This window comes from Bombina bombina, chromosome 5, assembly GCF_027579735.1.
Source record: "Bombina bombina isolate aBomBom1 chromosome 5, aBomBom1.pri, whole genome shotgun sequence".
NCBI classification, from domain to species: Eukaryota; Metazoa; Chordata; class Amphibia; order Anura; family Bombinatoridae; genus Bombina; species Bombina bombina.
In genome coordinates, this window is record NC_069503.1 from 7979118 (window position 1) to 8005824 (window position 26707).

General features: G+C 50.6%; 1 protein-coding gene across 1 annotated transcript in view; it reads left to right on the forward strand.

Moving 5' to 3' along the window:
* Positions 1 to 26707, forward strand: part of AGAP3 (ArfGAP with GTPase domain, ankyrin repeat and PH domain 3) — a 1006220-nt gene that overhangs the window by 711043 nt on the left and 268470 nt on the right. The window contains exon 10 of the mRNA XM_053713235.1: positions 5051 to 5171. Coding sequence (XP_053569210.1) covers positions 5051 to 5171 — 121 coding nt within the window. The remainder of the gene's footprint in view (positions 1 to 5050; positions 5172 to 26707) is intronic.

The window sequence follows — 26707 nt, forward strand, 5'->3', positions numbered from 1 at the left end:
ATTAACTGCTCTCTCTTCCCTTAACTGCCCTCTCCCTTCCCTTAACTGCCCTCTCTCTTCCCTTAACTGCTCTCTCTTCCCTTAACTGCTCTCTCTCTTCCCTTAACTGCTCTCTCTCTTCCCTTAACTGCCCTCTCTTCCCTTAACTGCCCTCTCTTCCCTTAACTGCCCTCTCTTCCCTTAACTGCCCTCTCTTCCCTTAACTGCCCTCTCTTCCATTAACTGCCCTCTCTTCCCTTAACTGCCCTCTCTTCCCTTAACTGCCCTCTCTTCCCTTAACTGCCCTCTCTTCCCTTAACTGCCCTCTCTTCCCTTAACTGCCCTCTCTTCCCTTAACTGCCCTCTCTTCCCTTAACTGCCCTCTCTTCCCTTAACTGCCCTCTCTTCCCTTAACTGCCCTCTCTTCCCTTAACTGCTCTCTCTTCCCTTAACTGCTCTCTCTTCCCTTAACTGCTCTCTCTTCCCTTAACTGCCCTCTCTCTTCCCTTAACTGCTCTCTCTTCCCTTAACTGCTCTCTCTTCCCTTAACTGCCCTCTCTCTTCCCTTAACTGCCCTCTCTCTTCCCTTAACTGCCCTCTCTCTTCCCTTAACTGCCCTCTCTCTTCCCTTAACTGCCCTCTCTCTTCCCTTAACTGCCCTCTCTCTTCCCTTAACTGCCCTCTCTCTTCCCTTAACTGCTCTCTCTTCCCTTAACTGCTCTCTCTTCCCTTAACTGCTCTCTCTTCCCTTAACTGCTCTCTCTTCCCTTAACTGCTCTTTCTTCCCTTAACTGCCCTCTCTCTTCCCTTAACTGCTCTCTCTCTCTCTCTCTCTCTCTTCCCTTAACTGCTCTCTCTCTCTTCCCTTAACTGCTCTCTCTCTTCCCTTAACTGCCCTCTCTCTTCCCTTAACTGCCCTCTCTCTTCCCTTAACTGCCCTCTCTCTTCCCTTAACTGCCCTCTCTTCCCTTAACTGCCCTCTCTTCCCTTAACTGCCCTCTCTTCCCTTAACTGCTCTCTCTTCCCTTAACTGCTCTCTCTTCCCTTAACTGCTCTCTCTTCCCTTAACTGCCCTCTCTCTTCCCTTAACTGCTCTCTCTTCCCTTAACTGCTCTCTCTTCCCTTAACTGCCCTCTCTCTTCCCTTAACTGCCCTCTCTCTTCCCTTAACTGCCCTCTCTCTTCCCTTAACTGCCCTCTCTCTTCCCTTAACTGCCCTCTCTCTTCCCTTAACTGCCCTCTCTTCCCTTAACTGCCCTCTCTCTTCCCTTAACTGCCCTCTCTCTTCCCTTAACTGCTCTCTCTTCCCTTAACTGCCCTCTCTCTTCCCTTAACTGCTCTCTCTTCCCTTAACTGCTCTCTCTTCCCTTAACTGCTCTCTCTTCCCTTAACTGCTCTCTCTTCCCTTAACTGCTCTCTCTTCCCTTAACTGCTCTCTCTTCCCTTAACTGCTCTCACTTCCCTTAACTGCCCTCTCTTCCCTTAACTGCCCTCTCTTCCCTTAACTGCCCTATCTCTTCCCTTAACTGCCCTCTCTCTTCCCTTAACTGCCCTATCTCTTCCCTTAACTGCCCTCTCTCTTCCCTTAACTGCCCTCTCTTCCATTAACTGCCCTCTCTTCCCTTAACTGCCCTCTCTTCCATTAACTGCTCTCTCTTCCCTTAACTGCCCTCTCCCTTCCCTTAACTGCCCTCTCTCTTCCCTTAACTGCTCTCTCTTCCCTTAACTGCTCTCTCTCTTCCCTTAACTGCTCTCTCTCTTCCCTTAACTGCCCTCTCTTCCCTTAACTGCCCTCTCTTCCCTTAACTGCCCTCTCTTCCCTTAACTGCCCTCTCTTCCCTTAACTGCCCTCTCTTCCCTTAACTGCCCTCTCTTCCCTTAACTGCCCTCTCTTCCCTTAACTGCCCTCTCTTCCCTTAACTGCCCTCTCTTCCCTTAACTGCCCTCTCTTCCCTTAACTGCCCTCTCTTCCCTTAACTGCCCTCTCTTCCCTTAACTGCCCTCTCTTCCCTTAACTGCCCTCTCTTCCCTTAACTGCTCTCTCTTCCCTTAACTGCTCTCTCTTCCCTTAACTGCTCTCTCTCTCTTCCCTTAACTGCCCTCTCTCTTCCCTTAACTGCTCTCTCTTCCCTTAACTGCCTCTCTCTTCCCTTAACTGCCCTCTCTCTTCCCTTAACTGCCCTCTCTCTTCCCTTAACTGCCCTCTCTCTTCCCTTAACTGCCCTCTCTCTTCCCTTAACTGCCCTCTCTCTTCCCTTAACTGCTCTCTCTTCCCTTAACTGCTCTCTCTTCCCTTAACTGCTCTCTCTTCCCTTAACTGCTCTTTCTTCCCTTAACTGCCCTCTCTCTTCCCTTAACTGCTCTCTCTCTCTCTCTCTCTTCCCTTAACTGCTCTCTCTCTCTTCCCTTAACTGCTCTCTCTCTTCCCTTAACTGCCCTCTCTCTTCCCTTAACTGCCCTCTCTCTTCCCTTAACTGCCCTCTCTCTTCCCTTAACTGCCCTCTCTTCCCTTAACTGCCCTCTCTTCCCTTAACTGCCCTCTCTTCCCTTAACTGCTCTCTCTTCCCTTAACTGCTCTCTCTTCCCTTAACTGCCCTCTCTCTTCCCTTAACTGCTCTCTCTTCCCTTAACTGCTCTCTCTTCCCTTAACTGCCCTCTCTCTTCCCTTAACTGCCCTCTCTCTTCCCTTAACTGCCCTCTCTCTTCCCTTAACTGCCCTCTCTCTTCCCTTAACTGCTCTCTCTTCCCTTAACTGCTCTCTCTTCCCTTAACTGCTCTCTCTTCCCTTAACTGCTCTCTCTTCCCTTAACTGCTCTCTCTCTTCCCTTAACTGCTCTCTCTCTCTCTCTCTCTCTCTCTCTTCCCTTAACTGCTCTCTCTCTCTTCCCTTAACTGCTCTCTCTCTTCCCTTAACTGCCCTCTCTCTTCCCTTAACTGCCCTCTCTCTTCCCTTAACTGCCCTCTCTCTTCCCTTAACTGCCCTCTCTCTTCCCTTAACTGCTCTCTCTTCCCTTAACTGCTCTCTCTTCCCTTAACTGCTCTCTCTTCCCTTAACTGCTCTCTCTCTTCCCTTAACTGCTCTCTCTCTCTCTCTCTCTCTTCCCTTAACTGCTCTCTCTCTCTCTTCCCTTAACTGCTCTCTCTCTCTCTTCCCTTAACTGCTCTCTCTCTCTTCCTTTAACTGCTCTCTCTCTCTCTCTTCCTTTAACTGCTCTCTCTCTCTCTTCCCTTAACTGCTCTCTCTCTCTCTTCCCTTAACTGCTCTCTCTCTCTCTCTTCCCTTAACTGCTCTCTCTCTCTCTCTCTCTCTCTCTCTCTCTTCCCTTAACTGCTCTCTCTCTCTCTTCCCTTAACCGCTCTCTCTCTCTTCCCTTAACTGCTCTCTCTCTCTTCCCTTAACTGCTCTCTCTTCCCTTAACTGCTCTCTCTCTCTTCCCTTAACTGCTTTCTCTCTCTTCCCTTAACTGCTCTCTCTCTCTCTTCCCTTAACTGCTCTCTCTTTCTCTCTTCCCTTAACTGCTCTCTCTCTCTTCCCTTAACTGCTCTCTCTCTCTTCCCTTAACTGCTCTCTCTCTCTCTTCCCTTAACTGCTCTCTCTCTCTTCCCTTAACTGATCTCTCTCTCTCTTCCCTTAACCGCTCTCTCTCTCTCTCTCTTCCCTTATCTGCTCTCTCTCTCTCTTCCCTTAACCGCTCTCTCTCTCTCTTCCCTTAACCGCTCTCTCTCTCTTCTCTTCCCTTAACTGCTCTCTCTCTCTCTTCCCTTAACTGCTCTCTCTCTCTCTTCCCTTAACTGCTCTCTCTCTCTCTTCCCTTAACTGCTCTCTCTCTCTCTTCCCTTATCTGCTCTCTCTCTCTCTTCCCTTAACTGCTCTCTCTCTCTCTTCCCTTAACTGCTCTCTCTCTCTCTCTCTCTTCCCTTAACTGCTCTCTCTCTCTTCCCTTAACTGCTCTCTCTCTCTCTCTTCCCTTATCTGCTCTCTCTCTCTTCCCTTAACTGCTCTCTCTCTCTTCCCTTAACTGCTCTCTCTCTCTCTTCCCTTATCTGCTCTCTCTCTCTCTTCCCTTAACTGCTCTCTCTCTCTCTTCCCTTAACTGCTCTCTCTCTCTTCCCACTAGCGTGCTTCCTCGTCTGACCTCTAGCGTGCTCTCTCGTCTGACCTCTAGCGTGCTTCCTCATCTGACCTCTAGCTTGCTCCCTCGTCTGACCTCTAGCGTGCTCCCTCGTCTGACCTCTAGCGTGCTCCCTCGTCTGACCTCTAGCGTGCTCCCTCGTCTGACCTCTAGCGTGCTCCCTCGTCTGACCTCTAGCGTGCTCCCTCGTCTGACCTCTAGCGTGCTCCCTCGTCTGACCTCTAGCGTGCTCTCTCGTCTGACCTCTAGCGTGCTCCCTCGTCTGACCTCTAGCGTGCTCCCTCGTCTGACCTCTAGCGTGCTTCCTCGTCTGACCTCTAGCGTGCTCTCTCGTCTGACCTCTAGCGTGCTCTCTCGTCTGACCTCTAGCGTGCTCCCTCGTCTGACCTCTAGCGTGCTCCCTCGTCTGACCTCTAGCGTGCTCCCTCGTCTGACCTCTAGCGTGCTCCCTCGTCTGACCTCTAGCGTGCTTCCTCGTCTGACCTCTAACCTACATTCTCTGTTGACTGCTAGCTCCTCTTTGACCTCTCTGTAGTTTCCGGCTTTCTTTCCTGATCTTTCACCACTTTCTGTTGTCTCTTATCTCTCTCTGTCTCTTCCCCCTTCTCTGCTCTTTCTTCAGTTCTGTCTGTCACCTCCTGCTAATTGTCTGTTCGACATCAATTAGATTGTTTGGAGAAGTTAATTGAATGTGTGTTAATCACGCATGTTAATGGCAGCTCCTGCGATTTCCACTCAGAAAAGGAAATGAGAAGCAGTAATTACTAGTCAGTGGGAGGGGGAACCCGGCACTCCCACACCCCATAACCTCAGATTAGTTCTGTCACACATACAAGGCTCGCTCACGTAGCCTTGTGGGCACTCTTTCCCTGCATTTACTTGCTAGCATAATCTTACACTTGCCTGTGCCTTACTCCTGTCACTTTGTTACCCTTTTAGGACTATATGCAAAACATTCATGGGAAGCAGATTGATTTGTTAAGGACGACTGTAAAAGTTCCCGGGAAAAGGCCACCAAGGGCAATAAGTGGTGCAGCCAGCCAGCCAACTGCACCCCCAGGTATCAAACTCCCCAATTCCAGTGCTCCTTCCCCTTCTTTTCCTCAACTAATTCCCCATAAGTACTGCACTGTTCGGATCCCTGCAGTCACCCATTTACTACCCATGTTACCTCTCAACCAATAACTACTGTCTGCCCGACAAGTCCATGCAATGCTCCCTGCTGACTGCCCAGCCGGTCTGTGTAATGATCCCTGCTGACTGCCCAACCCGTCCATACAATGCTCCCTGCTGACTGCCCGACCGGTCCATGCAATGCTCCCTGCTGACTGCCCGACCGGTCCATGCAGTGCTCCCTGCTAACTGCCCGACTAGTCCGTGCAATGCTCCCTGCTGACTGCCCAACCCGTCCATACAATGCTCCCTGCTGACTGCCCGACCGGTCCATGCAATGCTCCCTGCTGACTGCCCAACCCGTCCATACAATGCTCCCTGCTGACTGCCCGACCGGTCCATGCAATGCTCCCTGCTGACTGCCCAACCCGTCCATACAATGCTCCCTGCTGACTGCCCGACTGGTCCATGCAATGCTTCCTGCTGACTGCCCAACCCGTCCATACAATGCTCCCTGCTGACTGCCCGACCGGTCCATGCAATGCTCCCTGCTGACTGCCCGACCGGTCCATGCAATGCTCCCTGCTAACTGCCCGACTGGTCCATACAATGCTCCCTGCTAACTGCCAGACCGGTCCATGCAATGCTTCCTGCTGACTGCCCGACCCGTCCATACAATGCTCCCTGCTGACTGCCCGACCGGTCCATGCAATGCTCCCTGCTGACTGCCCGACCGGTCCATGCAATGCTCCCTGCTGACTGCCCGACCGGTCTATGCAATGCTCCCTGCTAACTGCCCGACTGGTCCATGCAATGCTCCCTGCTAACTGCCCAACCGGTCCATGCAATGCTTCCTGCTGACTGCCCAACCTGTCCATACAATGCTCCCTGCTGACTGCCCGACCGGTCCATGCAATGCTCCCTGCTAACTGCCCGACTGGTCCGTGCAATGCTCCCTGCTGACTGCCCGACTGGTCCATGCAATGCTCCCTGCTGACTGCCCGACCGGTCCATGCAATGCTTCCTGCTGACTGCCCAACCCGTCCATACAATGCTCCCTGCTGACTGCCCGACCGGTCCATGCAATGCTCCCTGCTGACTGCCCGACCGGTCCATGCAATGCTCCCTGCTGACTGCCCGGCTGGTCCGTGCAGTGCTCCCTGCTGACTGCCCAACCCGTCCATACAATGCTCCCTGCTGACTGCCCGACCGGTCCATGCAATGCTCCCTGCTGACTGCCCGACCGGTCCATGCAATGCTCCCTGCTGACAGCCCGACTGGTCCATACAATGCTCCCTGCTGACTGCCAGACCGGTCCATGCAATGCTCCCTGCTGACTGCCCGACCGGTCCATGCAATGCTCCCTGCTGACTGCCAGACCGGTCCATGCAATGCTCCCTGCTAACTGCCAGACCGGTCCATGCAATGCTCCCTGCTAACTGCCCGACTGGTCCATACAATGCTCCCTGCTAACTGCCCGACTGGTCAATGCAATGCTCCCTGCTGACTGCCCGACCGGTCCATACAATGCTCCCTGCTGACTGCCCGACCGGTCCATGCAATGCTCCCTGCTGACTGCCCAACCCATCCATACAATGCTCCCTGCTGACTGCCCGACTGGTCCATGCAATGCTCCCTGCTGACTGCCCAACCCGTCCATACAATGCTCCCTGCTGACTGCCCGACCGGTCCATGCAATGCTCCCTGCTGACTGCCCGACCGGTCCATGCAATGCTCCCTGCTAACTGCCCGACTGGTCCGTGCAGTGCTCCCTGCTGACTGCCCAACCCGTCCATACAATGCTCCCTGCTGACTGCCCGACCGGTCCACACAATGCTCCCTGCTGACTGCCCGACCGGTCCATGCAATGCTCCCTGCTGACTGCCCGACCGGTCCATGCAATGCTCCCTGCTGACTGCCCGACTGGTCCATACAATGCTCCCTGCTGACTGCCAGACCGGTCCATGCAATGCTCCCTGCTGACTGCCCGACTGGTCCATGCAATGCTTCCTGCTGACTGCCCAACCCGTCCATACAATGCTCCCTGCTGACTGCCCGACCAGTCCATGCAATGCTCCCTGCTGACTGCCCGATCGGTCCATGCAATGCTCCCTGCTGACTGCCCGACCGGTCCATACAATGCTCCCTGCTGACTGCCTGACCGGTCCATGCAATGCTCCCTGCTGACTGCCTGACCGGTCCATACAATGCTCCCTACTGACTGCCCAACCGGTCTATGCAATGCTCCCTGCTGACTGCCCGACTGGTCCATGCAATGCTCCCTGCTGACTGCCCGACCGGTCCATGCAATGCTCCCTGCTGACTGCCCGACTGGTCCATGCAATGCTCCCTGCTGACTGCCCGACCGGTCCATGCAATGTTCCCTGCTGACTGCCCGATCGGTCCATGCAATGCTCCCTGCTGACTGCCCGACCGGTCCACGCAATGTTCCCTGCTGAATGCCCGACCGGTCCATACAATGCTCGCTGCTGACTGCCCGACCGGTCCATACAATGCACTCTGCTGACTGACAAAACCCATCCATGCAATGCTCCCTACTGACTGCCCGACTGGTCCATGCAATGCTCCCTGCTAACTGCCCGACTGGTCCATGCAATGCTCCCTGCTAACTCTCCGACTGGACATTGCACTGCTGACTGCCCGACTGGTCCATGCAATGCACCTTGCTGACTGCCCGACTGGTCCATGCAATGCACCCTGCTGACTGCCCGACTGGTCCATGCAATGCTCCCTTCTGACTGCCCAACCTGTCTGTGTAATTCTCCCTGCTAACTGCCCGATCAGTCCATGCAATGCTCCTTGCTGACTGCCTGACCGGTCCATGCAATGTTCCCTGCTGACTCCCCGACCGGTCCATGCAATGCTCCCTGCTAACTGCCCGACTGGTCCGTGCAGTGCTCCCTGCTGACTGCCCAACCCGTCCATACAATGCTCCCTGCTGACTGCCCGACCGGTCCATGCAATGCTCCCTGCTGACTGCCCGACCGGTCCATGCAATGCTCCCTGCTGACAGCCCGACTGGTCCATACAATGCTCCCTGCTGACTGCCAGACCGGTCCATGCAATGCTCCCTGCTGACTGCCCGACCGGTCCATGCAATGCTCCCTGCTGACTGCCAGACCGGTCCATGCAATGCTCCCTGCTAACTGCCAGACCGGTCCATGCAATGCTCCCTGCTAACTGCCCGACTGGTCCATACAATGCTCCCTGCTAACTGCCCGACTGGTCAATGCAATGCTCCCTGCTGACTGCCCGACCGGTCCATGCAATGCTCCCTGCTAACTGCCCGACTGGTCCGTGCAATGCTCCCTGCTGACTGCCCGACAAGTCCATGCAATGCTCCCTGCTGACTGCCCAGCCGGTCTGTGTAATGCTCCCTGCTGACTGCCCGACCGGTCCATGCAATACTCCCTGCTGACTGCCCGACTGGTCCATGCAATGTTCCCTGCTGACTGCCCGACCGGTCCATGCAATGCTCCCTGCTAACTGCCCGACTGGTCCATGCAATGCTCCCTGCTGACTGCCCGATTGGTCCATGCAATGCTCCCTGCTGACTGCCCGACCGGTCCATACAATGCTCCCTGCTGACTGCCCGACCGGTCCATGCAATGCTCCCTGCTGACTGCCCAACCCATCCATACAATGCTCCCTGCTGACTGCCCGACTGGTCCATGCAATGCTCCCTGCTGACTGCCCAACCCGTCCATACAATGCTCCCTGCTGACTGCCCGACCGGTCCATGCAATGCTCCCTGCTGACTGCCCGACCGGTCCATGCAATGCTCCCTGCTAACTGCCCGACTGGTCCGTGCAGTGCTCCCTGCTGACTGCCCAACCCGTCCATACAATGCTCCCTGCTGACTGCCCGACCGGTCCATACAATGCTCCCTGCTGACTGCCCGACCGGTCCATGCAATGCTCCCTGCTGACTACCCGACCGGTCCATGCAATGCTCCCTGCTGACTGCCCGACTGGTCCATACAATGCTCCCTGCTGACTGCAAGACCGGTCCATGCAATGCTCCCTGCTGACTGCCCGACTGGTCCATGCAATGCTTCCTGCTGACTGCCCAACCCGTCCATACAATGCTCCCTGCTGACTGCCCGACCGGTCCATGCAATGCTCCCTGCTGACTGCCCGATCGGTCCATGCAATGCTCCCTGCTGACTGCCCGACCGGTCCATACAATGCTCCCTGCTGACTGCCTGACCGGTCCATGCAATGCTCCCTGCTGACTGCCTGACCGGTCCATACAATGCTCCCTGCTGACTGCCTGACCGGTCCATACAATGCTCCCTACTGACTGCCCAACCGGTCTATGCAATGCTCCCTGCTGACTGCCCGACTGGTCCATGCAATGCTCCCTGCTGACTGCCCGACCGGTCCATGCAATGCTCCCTGCTGACTGCCTGACTGGTCCATGCAATGCTCCCTGCTGACTGCCCGACCGGTCCATGCAATGTTCCCTGCTGACTGCCCGACTGGTCCATGCAATGCTCCCTGCTGACTGCCCAACCTGTCTGTGTAATTCTCCCTGCTAACTGCTCGATCAGTCCATGCAATGCTCCTTGCTGACTGCCCGACCGGTCCATGCAATGTTCCCTGCTGACTCCCCGACCGGTCCATGGAATGCTCCCTACTGACTGTCCAACCAATCCATGCGATTCCCCCTGCTGACTGCCCGATTAGTCCATGTAATGCTCCCTGCTGACTTCCCGACAGGTCCATGCAATGTTCCCTGGTGACTGGCCGACCGGTCCATACAATGCTCTCTGCTGACTGCCCGACTGGTCCATGCAATGCTCCCTGCTGACTGCCCGACTGGTCCATGCAATGCTCCCTGCTAACTGCCCGACTGGTCCATGCAATGCTCCCTGCTAACTGCCCGACTGGTCCATGCAATGCTCCCTGCTAACTGCCCGACTGGTCCATGCAATGCTCCCTGCTGACTGCCCAACCCGTCCATACAATGCTCCCTGCTGACTGCCCGACTGGTCCATGCAATGCTCCCTGCTAACTGCCCGACTGGTCCATGCAATGCTCCCTGCTAACTGCCCGACTGGACAATGCAATGCTCCCTGCTGACTGCCCGACTGGTCCATGCAATGCACCCTGCTGACTGCCCGACTTGTCCATGCAATGCTCCCTGCTGACTGCCCGACTGGTCCATACAATGCTCCCTGCTGACTGCCCAACCAGTCTGTGTAATGCTCCCTGCTAACTGCCTGATCGTTCCATGCAATGTTCCCTGCTGACTGCCCGACTGGTCCATACAATTCTCCCTGCTTACTGCCCAACCACTCCATGGAATGCTCCCTGCTGACTGCCCGACCAGTCCATGCAATGCCCATTGCTGACTGCCCAACCAATCCATGCAATGCTCCCTGCTGACTGCCCGACCAGTCCCTGCAATGCTCCCTGCTGACTGCCCGACCAGACCCTGCAATGCTCCCTGCTGACTGCCCGACCGATCCGTGCAATGCTCCCTGCTGACTCCCTGACCATTCCATGCAATGCTCCCTGCTGACTGCCTGACCAGTCCATGCAATGCCCCCTGCTGACTGTCTGACCAGTTTGTTCAATGCTCCTTGCTGACTCCCTGACCGGTTTATGCAATGCTCCCTGCTGACTGCTCGACCAGTCCATGCAATGCTCCCTGCTGACTGCCCGACCAGTCAGTGTAATGCTCCCTGCTAACTGCCCAACCAGTCCGTGCGATGCTCCCTGCTGACTACCCGACCGATCCATGCAATACTCCCTGCTGACTGCCCGACCGATCCGTGCAATGCTCTCTGCTTACTCCCCGATTGTTCCATGCAATGCTGACTGCCCAACCGATCCATGCAATGCTGACTGACGACCTGTCCGTGCAATGCTGACTGCCCGACTGGTCCTTGCAATGTTCCCTGCTGACTGCTCAACCGCTCCGTGCATTGCTCCCTACTGACTGCCCAACCGGTCTGTGCAATGCTCCCTACTGACTGCCCGACCAGTCCTTGCAATGCTCCCTGCTGACTGCCCGACTGGTCTGTGCAATCCTGACTGCCTGACCGGTCCGTGCAATGCTCCCTGCTGACTGCCTGACCAGTCGTGCAATGATGACTGCCCGACAATTCCATGCAATGCTCCCTGCTGACTACCCGACCGATCCATGCAATGCTCCCTGCTTACTCCCCGACCGCTCCATGCAATGCTGACTGACGACCGGTCCCTGCAGTGCTCCCTGCTGACTGCCCGACCGGTCCGTGCAATGCTGCCTACTGACTGCCCGACCAGTCCATGTAATGCTCCCTGCTGACTCCCCGACCGGTCCATGCAATGCTCCCTGCTGACTGCCTGACCGGTCCGTGCAATGCTCCCTGCTGACTGACCAACCGGTCCGTGCAATGCTCCCTGCTGGCTGACTGACCGACCAGTCGTGCAATGCTGACTGCCCGACCAATCAATGCAATGCTCCCTGCTGACTCCCCGACCGGTCCATACAATGCTCCCTGCTGACTACCCGATCGATCCATGCAATGCTCCCTGCTGACTGCCCGACCGGTGCATGCAATGCTCCCTGCTGACTGCCTGACCGGTCCATGCAATGCTCCCTGCTGACTGCCTGACCGGTCCATGCAATGCTCCCTGCTGACTGCCCGACCGGTCCATGCAATGATCCCTGCTAACTGCCCGACCGGTCTGTGTAATGCTCCCTGCTGACTGCCCGACCGGTCCATGCAATGCTCCCTGCTAACTGCCCGACCGATCCACGCAATGCTCCCTGCTGACTGCCCAACCTTCCTTGCAATGCTCCCTGCTGACTGCCCAACCGGTCTGTGTAATGCTCCTTGCTGACTGCCCGACTGGTCCATGCAATGCTCCCTGCTGACTGCCCGACTGGTCCATGCAATGCTCCCTGCTGACTGCCCGACTGGTCCATGCAATGCTCCCTGCTGACTGCCCGACTGGTCCATACAATGCTCCCTGCTGACTGCCCAACCGGTCTGTGCAATCCTGACTGCCTGACCGGTCCGTGCAATGCTCCCTGCTGACTGCCTGACCAGTCGTGCAATGCTGACTGCCCGACAATTCCATGCAATGCTCCCTGCTGACTACCCGACCGATCCATGCAATGCTCCCTGCTTACTCCCCGACCGCTCCATGCAATGCTGACTGACGACCGGTCCCTGCAGTGCTCCCTGCTGACTGCCCGACCGGTCCGTGCAATGCTGCCTACTGACTGCCCGACCAGTCCATGTAATGCTCCCTGCTGACTCCCCGACCGGTCCATGCAATGCTCCCTGCTGACTGCCTGACCGGTCCGTGCAATGCTCCCTGCTGACTGACCAACCGGTCCGTGCAATGCTCCCTGCTGGCTGACTGACCGACCAGTCGTGCAATGCTGACTGCCCGACCAATCAATGCAATGCTCCCTGCTGACTCCCCGACCGGTCCATACAATGCTCCCTGCTGACTACCCGACCGATCCATGCAATGCTCCCTGCTGACTGCCCGACCGGTGCATGCAATGCTCCCTGCTGACTGCCTGACCGGTCCATGCAATGCTCCCTGCTGACTGCCTGACCGGTCCATGCAATGCTCCCTGCTGACTGCCTGACCGGTCCATGCAATGCTCCCTGCTGACTGCCCGACCGGTCCATGCAATGATCCCTGCTAACTGCCCGACCGGTCTGTGTAATGCTCCCTGCTGACTGCCCGACCGGTCCATGCAATGCTCCCTGCTAACTGCCCGACCGATCCACGCAATGCTCCCTGCTGACTGCCCAACCTTCCTTGCAATGCTCCCTGCTGACTGCCCAACCGGTCTGTGTAATGCTCCCTGCTAACTGCCTGATCGTTCCTTGCAATGCTCCCTGCTGACTGCCCGACTGGTCTGTGCAATCCTGACTGCCTGACCGGTCCGTGCAATGCTCCCTGCTGACTGCCTGACCAGTCGTGCAATGATGACTGCCCGACAATTCCATGCAATGCTCCCTGCTGACTACCCGACCGATCCATGCAATGCTCCCTGCTTACTCCCCGACCGCTCCATGCAATGCTGACTGACGACCGGTCCCTGCAGTGCTCCCTGCTGACTGCCCGACCGGTCCGTGCAATGCTGCCTACTGACTGCCCGACCAGTCCATGTAATGCTCCCTGCTGACTCCCCGACCGGTCCATGCAATGCTCCCTGCTGACTGCCTGACCGGTCCGTGCAATGCTCCCTGCTGACTGACCAACCGGTCCGTGCAATGCTCCCTGCTGGCTGACTGACCGACCAGTCGTGCAATGCTGACTGCCCGACCAATCAATGCAATGCTCCCTGCTGACTCCCCGACCGGTCCATACAATGCTCCCTGCTGACTACCCGATCGATCCATGCAATGCTCCCTGCTGACTGCCCGACCGGTGCATGCAATGCTCCCTGCTGACTGCCTGACCGGTCCATGCAATGCTCCCTGCTGACTGCCTGACCGGTCCATGCAATGCTCCCTGCTGACTGCCCGACCGGTCCATGCAATGATCCCTGCTGACTGCCCGACCGGTCTGTGTAATGCTCCCTGCTGACTGCCCGACCGGTCCATGCAATGCTCCCTGCTAACTGCCCGACCGATCCACGCAATGCTCCCTGCTGACTGCCCAACCTTCCTTGCAATGCTCCCTGCTGACTGCCCAACCGGTCTGTGTAATGCTCCTTGCTGACTGCCCGACTGGTCCATGCAATGCTCCCTGCTGACTGCCCGACTGGTCCATGCAATGCTCCCTGCTGACTGCCCGACTGGTCCATGCAATGCTCCCTGCTGACTGCCCGACTGGTCCATACAATGCTCCCTGCTGACTGCCCAACCGGTCTGTGCAATCCTGACTGCCTGACCGGTCCGTGCAATGCTCCCTGCTGACTGCCTGACCAGTCGTGCAATGCTGACTGCCCGACAATTCCATGCAATGCTCCCTGCTGACTACCCGACCGATCCATGCAATGCTCCCTGCTTACTCCCCGACCGCTCCATGCAATGCTGACTGACGACCGGTCCCTGCAGTGCTCCCTGCTGACTGCCCGACCGGTCCGTGCAATGCTGCCTACTGACTGCCCGACCAGTCCATGTAATGCTCCCTGCTGACTCCCCGACCGGTCCATGCAATGCTCCCTGCTGACTGCCTGACCGGTCCGTGCAATGCTCCCTGCTGACTGACCAACCGGTCCGTGCAATGCTCCCTGCTGGCTGACTGACCGACCAGTCGTGCAATGCTGACTGCCCGACCAATCAATGCAATGCTCCCTGCTGACTCCCCGACCGGTCCATACAATGCTCCCTGCTGACTACCCGACCGATCCATGCAATGCTCCCTGCTGACTGCCCGACCGGTCCATGCAATGCTCCCTGCTGACTGCCTGACCGGTCCATGCAATGCTCCCTGCTGACTGCCTGACCGGTCCATGCAATGCTCCCTGCTGACTGCCTGACCGGTCCATGCAATGCTCCCTGCTGACTGCCCGACCGGTCCATGCAATGATCCCTGCTAACTGCCCGACCGGTCTGTGTAATGCTCCCTGCTGACTGCCCGACCGGTCCATGCAATGCTCCCTGCTAACTGCCCGACCGATCCACGCAATGCTCCCTGCTGACTGCCCAACCTTCCTTGCAATGCTCCCTGCTGACTGCCCAACCGGTCTGTGTAATGCTCCTTGCTGACTGCCCGACTGGTCCATGCAATGCTCCCTGCTGACTGCCCGACTGGTCCATGCAATGCTCCCTGCTGACTGCCCGACTGGTCCATACAATGCTCCCTGCTTACTGCCCGACCACTCCATGGAATGCTCCCTGCTGACTGTCCATCCAATCCATGCAATTCCCCCTGCTGACTGCCCGACCAGTCCATGCAATGCCCATTGCTGACTGCCCAACCAATCCATGCAATGCTCCCTGCTGACTGACCGACCAGTCCCTGTAATGCTCCTTGCTGACTGCCTGACCGGTCCGTGCAATACTCCCTGCTGACTGCCCGACCAGTCCCTGTAATGCTCCTTGCTGACTGCCTGACCGATCCGTGCAATACTCCCTGCTGACTGCCCGACCAGTCCCTGCAATTCTCCCTGCTGACTGCCCGACCGATCCGTGCAATGCTCCCTGCTGACTCCCTGACCAGTCCATGCAATGCTCCCTGCTGACTGCCTGACCAGTTTGTGCAATGCTCCCTGCTGACTGCCCGACCAATCAATGCAATGCTCCCTGCTGACTACCCGACCGATCCATGCAATGCTCCCTGCTGACTGCCCGACCGATCCGTGCAATGCTCACTGCTTACTCCCCTATTGTTCCATGCAATGCTGACTGACCCGGTCCATGCAATGCTGACTGACGACCAGTCCATGCAATGCTCCCTGCTGACTCCCGAACGGTCCATGCAATGCTCCCTGCTGACTGCCCGACCGGTCCATGCAATGCTCCCTGCTGACTGCCCGACCGGTCCATGCAATGCTCCCTTCTGACTGCCCGACCGGTCCATGCAATGCTCCCTGCTGACTCCCCGACCGGTCCGTGCAATGCTCCCTGCTGACTGCCCGACCGGTCCATGCAATGCTCCCTGCTGACTGCCCAACCGATCCGTGCAATGCTCACTGCTTACTCCCGACCGTTCCATGCAATGCTCCCTGCTGACTGCCCGACTGGTCCATGCAATGCTGACTGACGACCGGTCCATGCAATGCTCCCTGCTGACTGCCCTACCAGTCCATGCAATGCTCCCTGCTGACTGCCCGATCAGTCCATGCAATGCTCCCTGCTGACTCCCCGACCAGTCCATGCAATGCTCCCTTCTGACTGCCCGACCGGTCCGTGCAATGCTCCCTGCTCACTGCCCGACCGGTCCATGCAATGCTCCCTGCTGACTGCCCGACCGGTCTGTGCAATGCTCCCTGCTTACTGCCCGACCGGTCTGTGCAATGCTCCCTGCTTACTGCCCGACCGGTCTGTGCAATGCTCCCTGCTGACTGCCCGACCTGTCCGTGCAATGCTCCCTGCTGACTGCCCGACCGGTCCATGCAATGCTCCCTGCTGACTCCCCAACCGGTCCATGCAATGCTCCCTGCTGACTCCCCGACCGGTCCATACAATGCTCCCTGCTGATTACCCGACCGATCCATGCAATGCTCCCTGCTTACTCCCCGACCGTTCCATGCAATGCTTCCTGCTTACTCCCCAACTGATCCGTGCAATGCTCCCTGCTTACTCCCCGACCATTCCATGCAATGCTCCCTGCTGACTGCCCGACCGGTCCATGCAATGCTCACTGACGAACGGTCCATGCAATGCTCCCTGCTGACTGCCCGACCAGTCGGTGCAATGCTCCCTGCTAACTGCCCGACCGGTCCGTGCAATGCTCCCTGCTGACTGCCCGACCGGTCTATGCAATGCTCCCTGCTGACTGCCCGACCGGTCCATGCAATGCTCCCTGCTGACTGCCCGACTGGTCCGTGCAATGCTCCCTGCTGACTGCCCGACCCGTCCGTGCAATGCTCCCTGCTGACTGCCCGACCGGTCTATGCAATGCTTCCTGCTGACTGCCTGACCGGTCCGTGCAATGCTCCCTGCTGACTGCCCGACTGGTCCGTGCAATGTTCCCTGCTGACTGACCGACTGGTCCGTGCAATGCTCCCTGCTGACTGCCCGACTTGTCCGTGCAATGTTCCCTGCTTACTGTCCGACCGGTCTGTGCAATGCTCCCTGCTGACTGCCCGACCGGTCTGTGCAATGCTCCCTGCTGACTGCCCGACCGGTCCGTGCAATACTCCCTGCTGACTGCCCGACCGGTCCGTGCAATGCTCCGTATTGACTACTTAAACTATTCATGTGCTGAATTTCATTTTCATTCTCTTGTTTGTTAGATGTCAGATTTTTTGTATATGGCATGACCCTAAGATGAATAATAAAGGTGTTTTATGATTGAAAAATGTGGTGCTTCTGGACTTTGCTGTGATTAAGAGATTGTGGAGGGGCTTGGCAATATAACTCCTGTCAGTCTGCACAGAAGAGGTGCTGCACTTCATTTCTACATTTGTGAATCCTCTACTAAGTCAGCACAAATGTGCAGCCCCCATTGCTTCTGGTAGGGGCAGATTACGTCTTTTTTGCAAGCGGCTTGGTTCCAATCTGTTTAAGATCCATGGGCACTAAATATAGTTTCCCAGGGATACAGAATAGGTTTCTATTCTATGCCTTCCAGTGAAAGGCTTCTTCTGCCTTTTGTTCCGTTAAACTCTGCCTTCTTTCAGTCAGTCTTAGAACTGGAATATATGGGGCGAATAGTCACAGTTCCAAAGTTGGAACAGGGCCTGGTGTTTTATTCCAACCTCTTATTTGTTCCCAAGAAAGAGGGAACTTACAGTCCAGTTTTGGATTTTAAGACTTTAAACTTGTTTCTCAGGGTTCCTTCTATTGTGTCTCTTGTTCAGCAAGGGTAGTTTGTCTTCTATAGATTTGCGGATGTTTATCTTCATATCTACAGGGATCATCATCAGCTTCTTAGAGTTCCTGGACAAGCACTTGCAATTGGTTGCTCTTCCATTTGGTTTGGTTACTTCTCCTTTTTACAAAAGTTCTAGGAATGCTCTTAACTGTAATAAGTGCTCGGGTATTTTAATGGTTCCTTACCTGGAAGATATCTTGTTACAGGCTCCATTTTCTTTCATGTAATTAGCAAGAGTCCATGAGCTAGTGACGTATGGGATATACATTCCTACCAGGAGGGGCAAAGTTTCCCAAACCTCAAAATGCCTATAAATACACCCCTCACCACACCCACAATTCAGTTTTTACAAACTTTGCCTCCGATGGAGGTGGTGAAGTAAGTTTGTGCTAGATTCTACGTTGATATGCGCTCCGCAGCAAGTTGGAGCCCGGTTTTCCTCTCAGCGTGCAGTGAATGTCAGAGGGATGTGAGGAGAGTATTGCCTATTTGAATGCAGTGATCTCCTTCTAAGGGGTCTATTTCATAGGTTCTCTGTTATCGGTCGTAGAGATTCATCTCTTACCTCCCTTTTCAGATCGACGATATACTCTTATATATACCATTACCTCTGCTGATTCTCGTTTCAGTACTGGTTTGGCTATCTGCTATATGTAGATGAGTGTCCTGGGGTAAGTAAGTCTTATTTTCTGTGACACTCCTAGCTATGGTTGGGCACTTTGTTTATAAAGTTCTAAATATATGTATTCAAACATTTATTTGCCTTGACTCAGAATGTTCAACTTTCCTTATTTTTCAGACAGTCAGTTTCATATTTGGGATAAAGCATTTTAATTTAACATTTTTTACCTTAAAATTTGACTTTTTCCCTGTGGGCTGTTAGGCTCGCGGGGGCTGAAAATGCTTCATTTTATTGCGTCATTCTTGGCGCGGACTTTTTTGGCGCAAAAATTCTATTTCCGTTTCCGGCGTCATAGGTGTCGCCGGAAGTTGCGTCATTCTTTGACGTTATTTTGCGCCAAAAATGTCGGCGTTCCGGATGTGGCGTCATTTTTGGCGCCAAAAAGCATTTAGGCGCCAAATAATGTGGGCGTCTTATTTGGCGCGAAAAAATATGGGCGTCACTTTTGTCTCCACATTATTTAAGTCTCATTTTTTATTGCTTCTGGTTGCTAGAAGCTTGTTCTTTGGCATTTTTTCCCATTCCTGAAACTGTCATTTAAGGAATTTGATCAATTTTGCTTTATATGTTGTTTTTTTCTTTTACATATTGCAAGATGTTCCACGTTGCAACTGAGTCAGAAGATACTTCAGGAAAATCACTGCACAGTGCTGGAGCTACCAAGCTAAGTGTATCTGCTATAAACTTTTGGTATCTGTTTCTCCAGCTGTTATTTGTATTGCATGTCATGTCAAACTTATTAATGCAGATAAAATTTCCTTTAGTACTGTTACATTACCTGTTGCTGTTCCGTCAACATCTAATTTTCAGAGTGTTCCTGATAACATAAGAGATTTTATTTTTTAAATTCATTAAGAAGGCTATGTCTGTTATTTCTCCTTCTAGTATACATAAAAGTCTTTTAAAACTTCTCTTTTTTCAGATGAATTTTTAAATGAACATCATCATTCTGATACTGATAATGGTTCTTCTGGTTCAGAGGTTTCTGTCTCAGAGGTTGATGCTGATAAATCTTTGTTCAAGATGGAATTTATTCGTTCTTTACTTAAAGAAGTGTTATTTGCATTAGAAATAGAGGATTCTGGTCCTCTTGATACTAAATGTAAACGTTTAAATAAGGTTTTTAAATCTCCTGTAGTTATTCCAGAAGTGTTTTATCTCCCTGATGCTATTTCTGAAGTAATTTCCAGGGAATGGAATAATTTGGGTTATTTATTTACTCCTTCTAGACGTTTAAGCAAATTATATCCTGTGCTATCTGACAGATTAAGAGTTTTTTGGGACAAAAATCCCTAAGGTTATGGGGCTGTCTCTACTCCTGCTAATGTACTACTGTTCCTACGGCAGATAGTACTTCATTTAAGGATCCTTTAGATAGGAAAATTGAATCCTTTCTAAGAAAGCTTACTTATGTTCAGGTAATCTTCTTAGACTTGCTATATTTTTAGCGGATGTTGCTGCAGCTTCAACTTTTTGGTTAGAAGCTTTAGCGCAACAAGTAACAGATCATAATTTTATAGCATTATTATTATTTTATAACATGCTAATAATTTTATTGGTGATACCATCTTTTGATATCATTAGAGTTGATGTCAGGTATATGTCTCTAGCTATTTTAGCTAGAAAAGCTTTATGGATTAAACTTGGAATGCTGACATGTCTTCTAAGTCAACTTTGCTTTCCCTTTCTTTCCAGGGTAAATAATCATTTTCGTTCCTTTCCTCACAAGGAACAAAAGCCTGATCCTTCATCCTCAGGAGCGGTATCAGTTTGGAAACTATTTCCAGTTTGGAATATATCCAAGCCTTATAGAAACCTATAGCCAGCTCCTAAGTACCTATGAAGGTGCGGCCCTTATTCCAGCTCAGCTGGTATGGGGCAGATTACGTTTTCTTCAAAGAAATTTGGATCAATTCCGTTCTTAATCTCTGGTTTCAGAAACATTGTTTCAGAAAGGTACAGAATTGGCTTCAAGTTAAGGCCTCCTGCTAAGAGATTCTTTTCTTTCCCGTGTCCCAGTTAACACAGCAAAGGCTCAGCATTTCTGAAATGTGTTTCAGATCTGGAGTTGGCTGGAGTATTTATGCCAGTTCCAGTTCTGGAACAGGGGCTGGGGTTTTATTTTATCTCTTCATTGTACCAAAGAAGGTCAATTCCTTCAGACCAGTTCCGGATCTATCATTATTGAATCGTTATGTTAGGATACCAACATTCAAGATGGTTACTGTAGGACTATCCTGCCTTTTGTTTAGCAAGGGCATTATATGTCTACAATAGATTTTCAGGATGTGTATCTGCATATTCCGATTCATCCAGATCACTTTTTAGTGTCTGAGATTCTCTTTTTAGACAAGCATTACCAGTTTTGTGGCTCTACCGTTTGGCCTAGCCTCAGTTCCAAGAATTTTTTTCAAAGGTTCTCGGTGCCCTTCTTTCTGTAATCAGAGAATAGGGTTTTGGTATTTCCTTATTTGGACGATATCTTGGTACTTGCTCAGTCTTCTCATTTTCGAAGAATCTCATACAAATCGACTTGTGTTGTTTCTTCAAGTTCATGGTTGGAGGATCATTTTACCAATCAGTTCATTGATTCCTCAGACAAGGGTAACCTTTTTAGGTTTCTAGATAAATTCAGTGTCTATGACTCTGTCCTTGTCAGACAAGAGAAGTTTAACATTGATATCAGCTTGTCAAAACCTTCAGTCACAATCATTCCCTTTGGTAGCCTTATGCATGGAAATGTTGGGTCTTAGGACTGCCGCATCAGATGCAATCTCCTTTGCTCGTTTTCACATGCGACCTCTTCAGCTCTGTATGCTGAACCAATGGTGCAGGGATTACTCAAAGATATCTCAATTAATATCTTTAAACCGATTTTACAACACTCTCTGACATGGTGGACAGATCACCATCGTTTAGTTCAGGGGGCTTCTTTGTTCTTCCGACCTGGACTATAATCTCAACAGATGCAAGTCTTACAGGTTGGGGAGCTGTGTGGGGGTATCTGACGGCACAAGGGGTTTGGGAATCTCAGGAGGTGAGATTTCCGATCAATATTTTGGAACTCCGTGCAATTTTCAGAGCTCTTCAGTCTTGGCCTCTTCTGAAGAGAGAGTTGTTCATTTGTTTTCAGATAGACAATGTCACAACTGTGGCATACATCAATCATCAAGGAGGGACTCACAGTCCTCTGGCTATGAAAGAAGTATCTCGAATTTTGGTTTGGGCGGAATCCAGCTCCTGTCTAATCTCTGCGGTTCATATCCCAGGTATGGACAATTGGAAAGCGGATTATCTCAGTCGCCAAACGTTGCATCCGGGCGAATGGTCTCTTCACCCAGAGGTATTTCTTCAGATTGTTCAAATGTGGGAACTTCCAGAAATAGATCTGATGGCTTCTCATCTAAACAAGAAACTTCCCAGGTATCTGTCCAGATCCCGGGATCCTCAGGCGGAGGCAGTGGATGCATTATCACTTCCTTGGAAGTATCATCCTGCCTATATCTTTCCGCCTCTAGTTCTTCTTCCAAGAGTAATCTCCAAGATTCTGAAGGAATGCTCGTTTGTTCTGCTGGTAGCTCCGGCATGGCCTCACAGGTTTTTGGTATGCGGATCTTGTCCGGATGGCCTCTTGCCAACCGTGGACTCTTCCGTTAAGACCAGACCTTTTGTCTCAAGGTCCTTTTTTCCATCAGGATCTGAAATCCTTAAATTTAAAGGTATGGAGATTGAACGCTTGATTCTTGGTCAAAGAGGTTTCTCTGACTCTGTGATTAATACTATGTTACAGGCTCGTAAATCTGTATCCAGAGAGATATATTATAGAGTCTGGAAGACTTATATTTCTTGGTGTCTTTCTCATCTTTTTTTTTGGCATTCTTTTAGAATACCGAGAATATTACAGTTTCTTCAGGATGGTTTAGATAAGGGTTTGTCCGCAAGTTCCTTGAAAGGTCAAATCTCTGCTCTTTCTGTTCTTTTTCACAGAAAGATTGCTATTCTTCCTGATATTCATTGTTTTGTACAAGCTTTGGTTCGTTTAAAGCCTGTCATTAAGTCAATTTCTCCTCCTTGGAGTTTGAATTTGGTTCTGGGGGCTCTTCAAGCTCCTCCATTTGAACCTATGCATTCATTGGATATTAAATTACTTTCTTGGAAAGTTTTGTTCCTTTTGGCCATCTCTTCTGCCAGAAGAGTTTCTGAATTATCTGCTCTTTCTTGTGAGTCTCCTTTTCTGATTTTTCATCAGGATAAGGCGGTGTTGCGAACTTCTTTTGAATTTTTACCTAAGTTGTGAATTCCAACAACATTAGTAGAGACTTTGTGGTTCCTTCATTATGTCTTAATCCTAAGAATTCTAAGGAGAAATTGTTGCATTCTTTGGATGTTATTAGAGCTTTGAAATATTATGTTGAAGCTACTAAGTCTTTCCGAAAGACTTCTAGTTTATTTGTTATCTTTTCCGGTTTTAGAAAGGCCAGAAAACTTCTGCCATTTCTTTGGCATCTTGGTTGAAATCTTTAATTCATCTTGCCTATGTTGAGTCGGGTAAGACTCCGCCTCATAGGATTACAGCTCATTCTACTAGGTCAGTTTCTACTTCCTGGGCGTTTAGGAATGAAGCTTCGGTTGATCAGATTTGCAAAGCGGCAACTTGGTCCTCTTTACATAATTTTACCAAATTCTACCATTTTGTTGTATTTTCTTCTTCTGAAGCAGTTTTTGGTAGAAAAGTACTTCAGGCAGCGGTTTCAGTTTGAATCTTCTGCTTATGTTTTTCATTAAACTTTATTTTGGGTGTGGATTATTTTCAGCAGGAATTGGCTGTCTTTATTTTATCCCTCCCTCTCTAGTGACTCTTGTGTGGAAAGATCCACATCTTGGGTAGTCATTATCCCATACGTCACTAGCTCATGGACTCTTGCTAATTACATGAAAGAAAACATAATTTATGTAAGAACTTACCTGATAAATTCATTTCTTTCATATTAGCAAGAGTCCATGAGGCCCGCCCTTTTTTGTGGTGGTTATGATTTTTTTGTATAAAGCACAATTATTCCAATTCCTTATTTTATATGCTTTCGCACTTTTTTCTTATCACCCCACTTCTTGGCTATTCGTTAAACTGAATTGTGGGTGTGGTGAGGGGTGTATTTATAGGCATTTTAAGGTTTGGGAAACTTTGCCCCTCCTGGTAGGAATGTATATCCCATACGTCACTAGCTCATGGACTCTTGCTAATATGAAAGAAATGAATTTATCAGGTAAGTTCTTACATAAATTATGTTTTTTACCAACAGTCATTGTCGTTTCTTCAAGAGCATGGTTGGAGAATCAATTTTCAAAACGGTAGATTTAGTTGCCACAAAATTTTCTTTGACAAATCAAAAGAGGTTGAAGTTTAAAATCTTTAGTTAGTTCCTTTCCCTCTGTAGCTCTTTGCATGAAGGTATTAGGTCTGATGATAGCAGCACTGGATGCTATTCCTTTTGTTTGGTTTCACATGAGACCTATACAGTTGTTTTTGCTTTGTCAGTGGTGCTGGATTTCAGAGAAAGGCACTCCCTGGTGGATAAATTATCAGTCCATTGTTCTAGGGGTATGCTTTGTTCATCCAAATTGGACTATGTATGACAGATGCAAGTATTTCGGGTTGGGGTACAGTCTGGGGGGTCTCAAAGAGAACAGAGACTTTGGTCTCCTCAGGAGGCGAGGTTACCTATAAATATTATGGATCTCAAGGCTCTTAAGAGCTGGTCTCTGCTGAAAAGAAAGATTTATCTGTCTTGGAAGGTCCTGTTTCTTCTGCTTGAAGAGTTTCTGGTTTATTTGCTCTTTTCTGGGAGCTTCCTTTTCTTGCCTTTGTCAAGATAAGGTGGTTTGGAGAACTAATTTTTTTTTACTTAAGGTGCTATCTTCTGATCATGAATATTTTTTTCCTTTTATTTTTAATCCAAAGTATTCAAGAGAGAGGCTTTTTCATAATTTGGATGTTGTTGACGTTTGATATTCTATTTGCAGGAATTCTAAGGATTTTGAATAATTCCCTAATTTGTTTGTCCATTTTTTCAGGTTCCAGAAAGGTGTCAGAATACTACAGCTGTTCCTTTAGCTTCCTAGTTAAAGCTTTTGTTTCATAAAGCTCCTTGGCAGGAGGACAGTCTCCTCCTAAATATATTTCTGCACATTCTAGGTCAGTTGCTACTTCCTGGGTTTAAATAATGAGGCATCTGTTGACTTGGTCTTCCTTATGTAACTTTACTAAATTCTTACATTTTGATGTTTTTGCCTCTTCTGAAGCAGTTTTTTTGGTAGAAAACACTAGAATACATAAAAAAGAGCAGGCGCTCCAATGGCACAGTATTTCTATTCAGGTGGAATCATAAATCACACGGCAATCATAATATATCATGGTCACAAAGGTAATGCGCTATACAGGCGTATTAATAGCCCCCCAGGAGGCGTCACTGAAATAAATCACACGGCAATCATAATATATCATGGTCACAAAGGTAATGCGCTATACAGGCGTATTAATAGCCCCCCAGGAGGCGTCACTGAAATAAATCACACGGCAATCATAATATATCATGGTCACAAAGGTAATGCGCTATACAGGCGTATTAATAGCCCCCCAGGAGGCGTCACTGTGGTAAATACAATAAAGAGAGGCCATATATATTTCTATATAACGATAAACGGGTAATGAAGAAAACCTTTATAAAAAAGAGGAGAGAAAAAAAATATGTTATTAAAATATAATGAATGATTTTTTCCCGATCTTATAACTTGTGAACTACACAGCTTGAGTATTAGTTTCCCAGGAGCAGTGGTTCATAGACTCTCATCACCTTTATGAAAGAAAATATCATTTATGCTTACCCGATAAATTCATTTCTTTCATGGTAGTGAGAGTCCACGAGATCTGCCCATTTTTTGCTAGATTTTTATCATATTTTCTCCAACATAGGTGTGTCCGGTCCACGGCGTCATCCTTACTTGTGGGATATTCTCTTCCCCAACAGGAAATGGCAAAGAGCCCAGCAAAGCTGGTCACATGATCCCTCCTAGGCTCCGCCTACCCCAGTCATTCTCTTTGCCGTTGTACAGGCAACATCTCCACGGAGATGGCTTAGAGTTTTTTAGTGTTTAACTGTAGTTTTTATTATTCAATCAAGAGTTTGTTATTTTAAAATAGTGCTGGTATGTACTATTTACTCAGAAACAGAAAAGAGATGAAGATTTCTGTTTGTATGAGGAAAATGATTTTAGCACCGTAACTAAAATCCATGGCTGTTCCACACAGGACTGTTGAGAGCAATTAACTTCAGTTGGGGGAACAGTGTGCAGTCTCTTGCTGCTTGAGGTATGACACATTCTAACAAGACGATGTAATGCTGGAAGCTGTCATTTTTCCCTATGGGATCCGGTAAGCCATGTTTATTACGATGGTAAATAAGGGCTTCACATGGGCTTATTAAGATTGTAGACTTTTCTGGGCTAAATCGATTCAGTTTTAAAACATATTTAGCTTTGAGGAATCATTTTATCTGGGTTTATTGATATTATAATATCGGCAGGCACTGTATTAGACACCTTATTTCTCTGGGGCTTTCCCATAGCATAAGCAGAGCCTCATTTTCGCGCCGGTGTGGCGCACTTGTTTTTGAGAGGCATGGCATGCAGTCGCATGTGAGAGGAGCTCTGATACTTAGAAAAGACTTTCTGAAGGCGTCATTTGGTATCGTATTCCCCTTTGGGCTTGGTTGGGTCTCAGCAAAGCAGATACCAGGGACTGTAAAGGGGTTAAAGTGTTAAAACGGCTCCGGTTCAGTTATTTTAAGGGTTAAAGCTTCCAAATTTGGTGTGCAATACTTTTAAGGCTTTAAGACACTGTGGTGAAAATTTGGTGAATTTTGTACAATTCCTTCATGTTTTTTCGCAATTGCAGTAATAAAGTGTGTTCAGTTTAAAATTTAAAGTGACAGTAACGGTTTTATTTTAAAACGTTTTTTGTACTTTATTATCAAGTTTATGTCTGTTTAACATGTCTGAACTACCAGATAGACTGTGTTCTGAATGTGGGGAAGCCAGAATTCCTGTTCATTTAAATAAATGTGATTTATGTGATAATGACAATGATGCCCAAGATGATTCCTCAAGTGAGGGGAGTAAGCATGGTACTGCATCATTCCCTCCTTCGTCTACACGAGTCTTGCCCACTCAGGAGGCCCCTAGTACATCTAGCGCGCCAATACTGCTTACTATGCAACAATTAACGGCTGTAATGGATAATTCTGTCAAAAACATTTTAGCCAAAATGAACCCTTA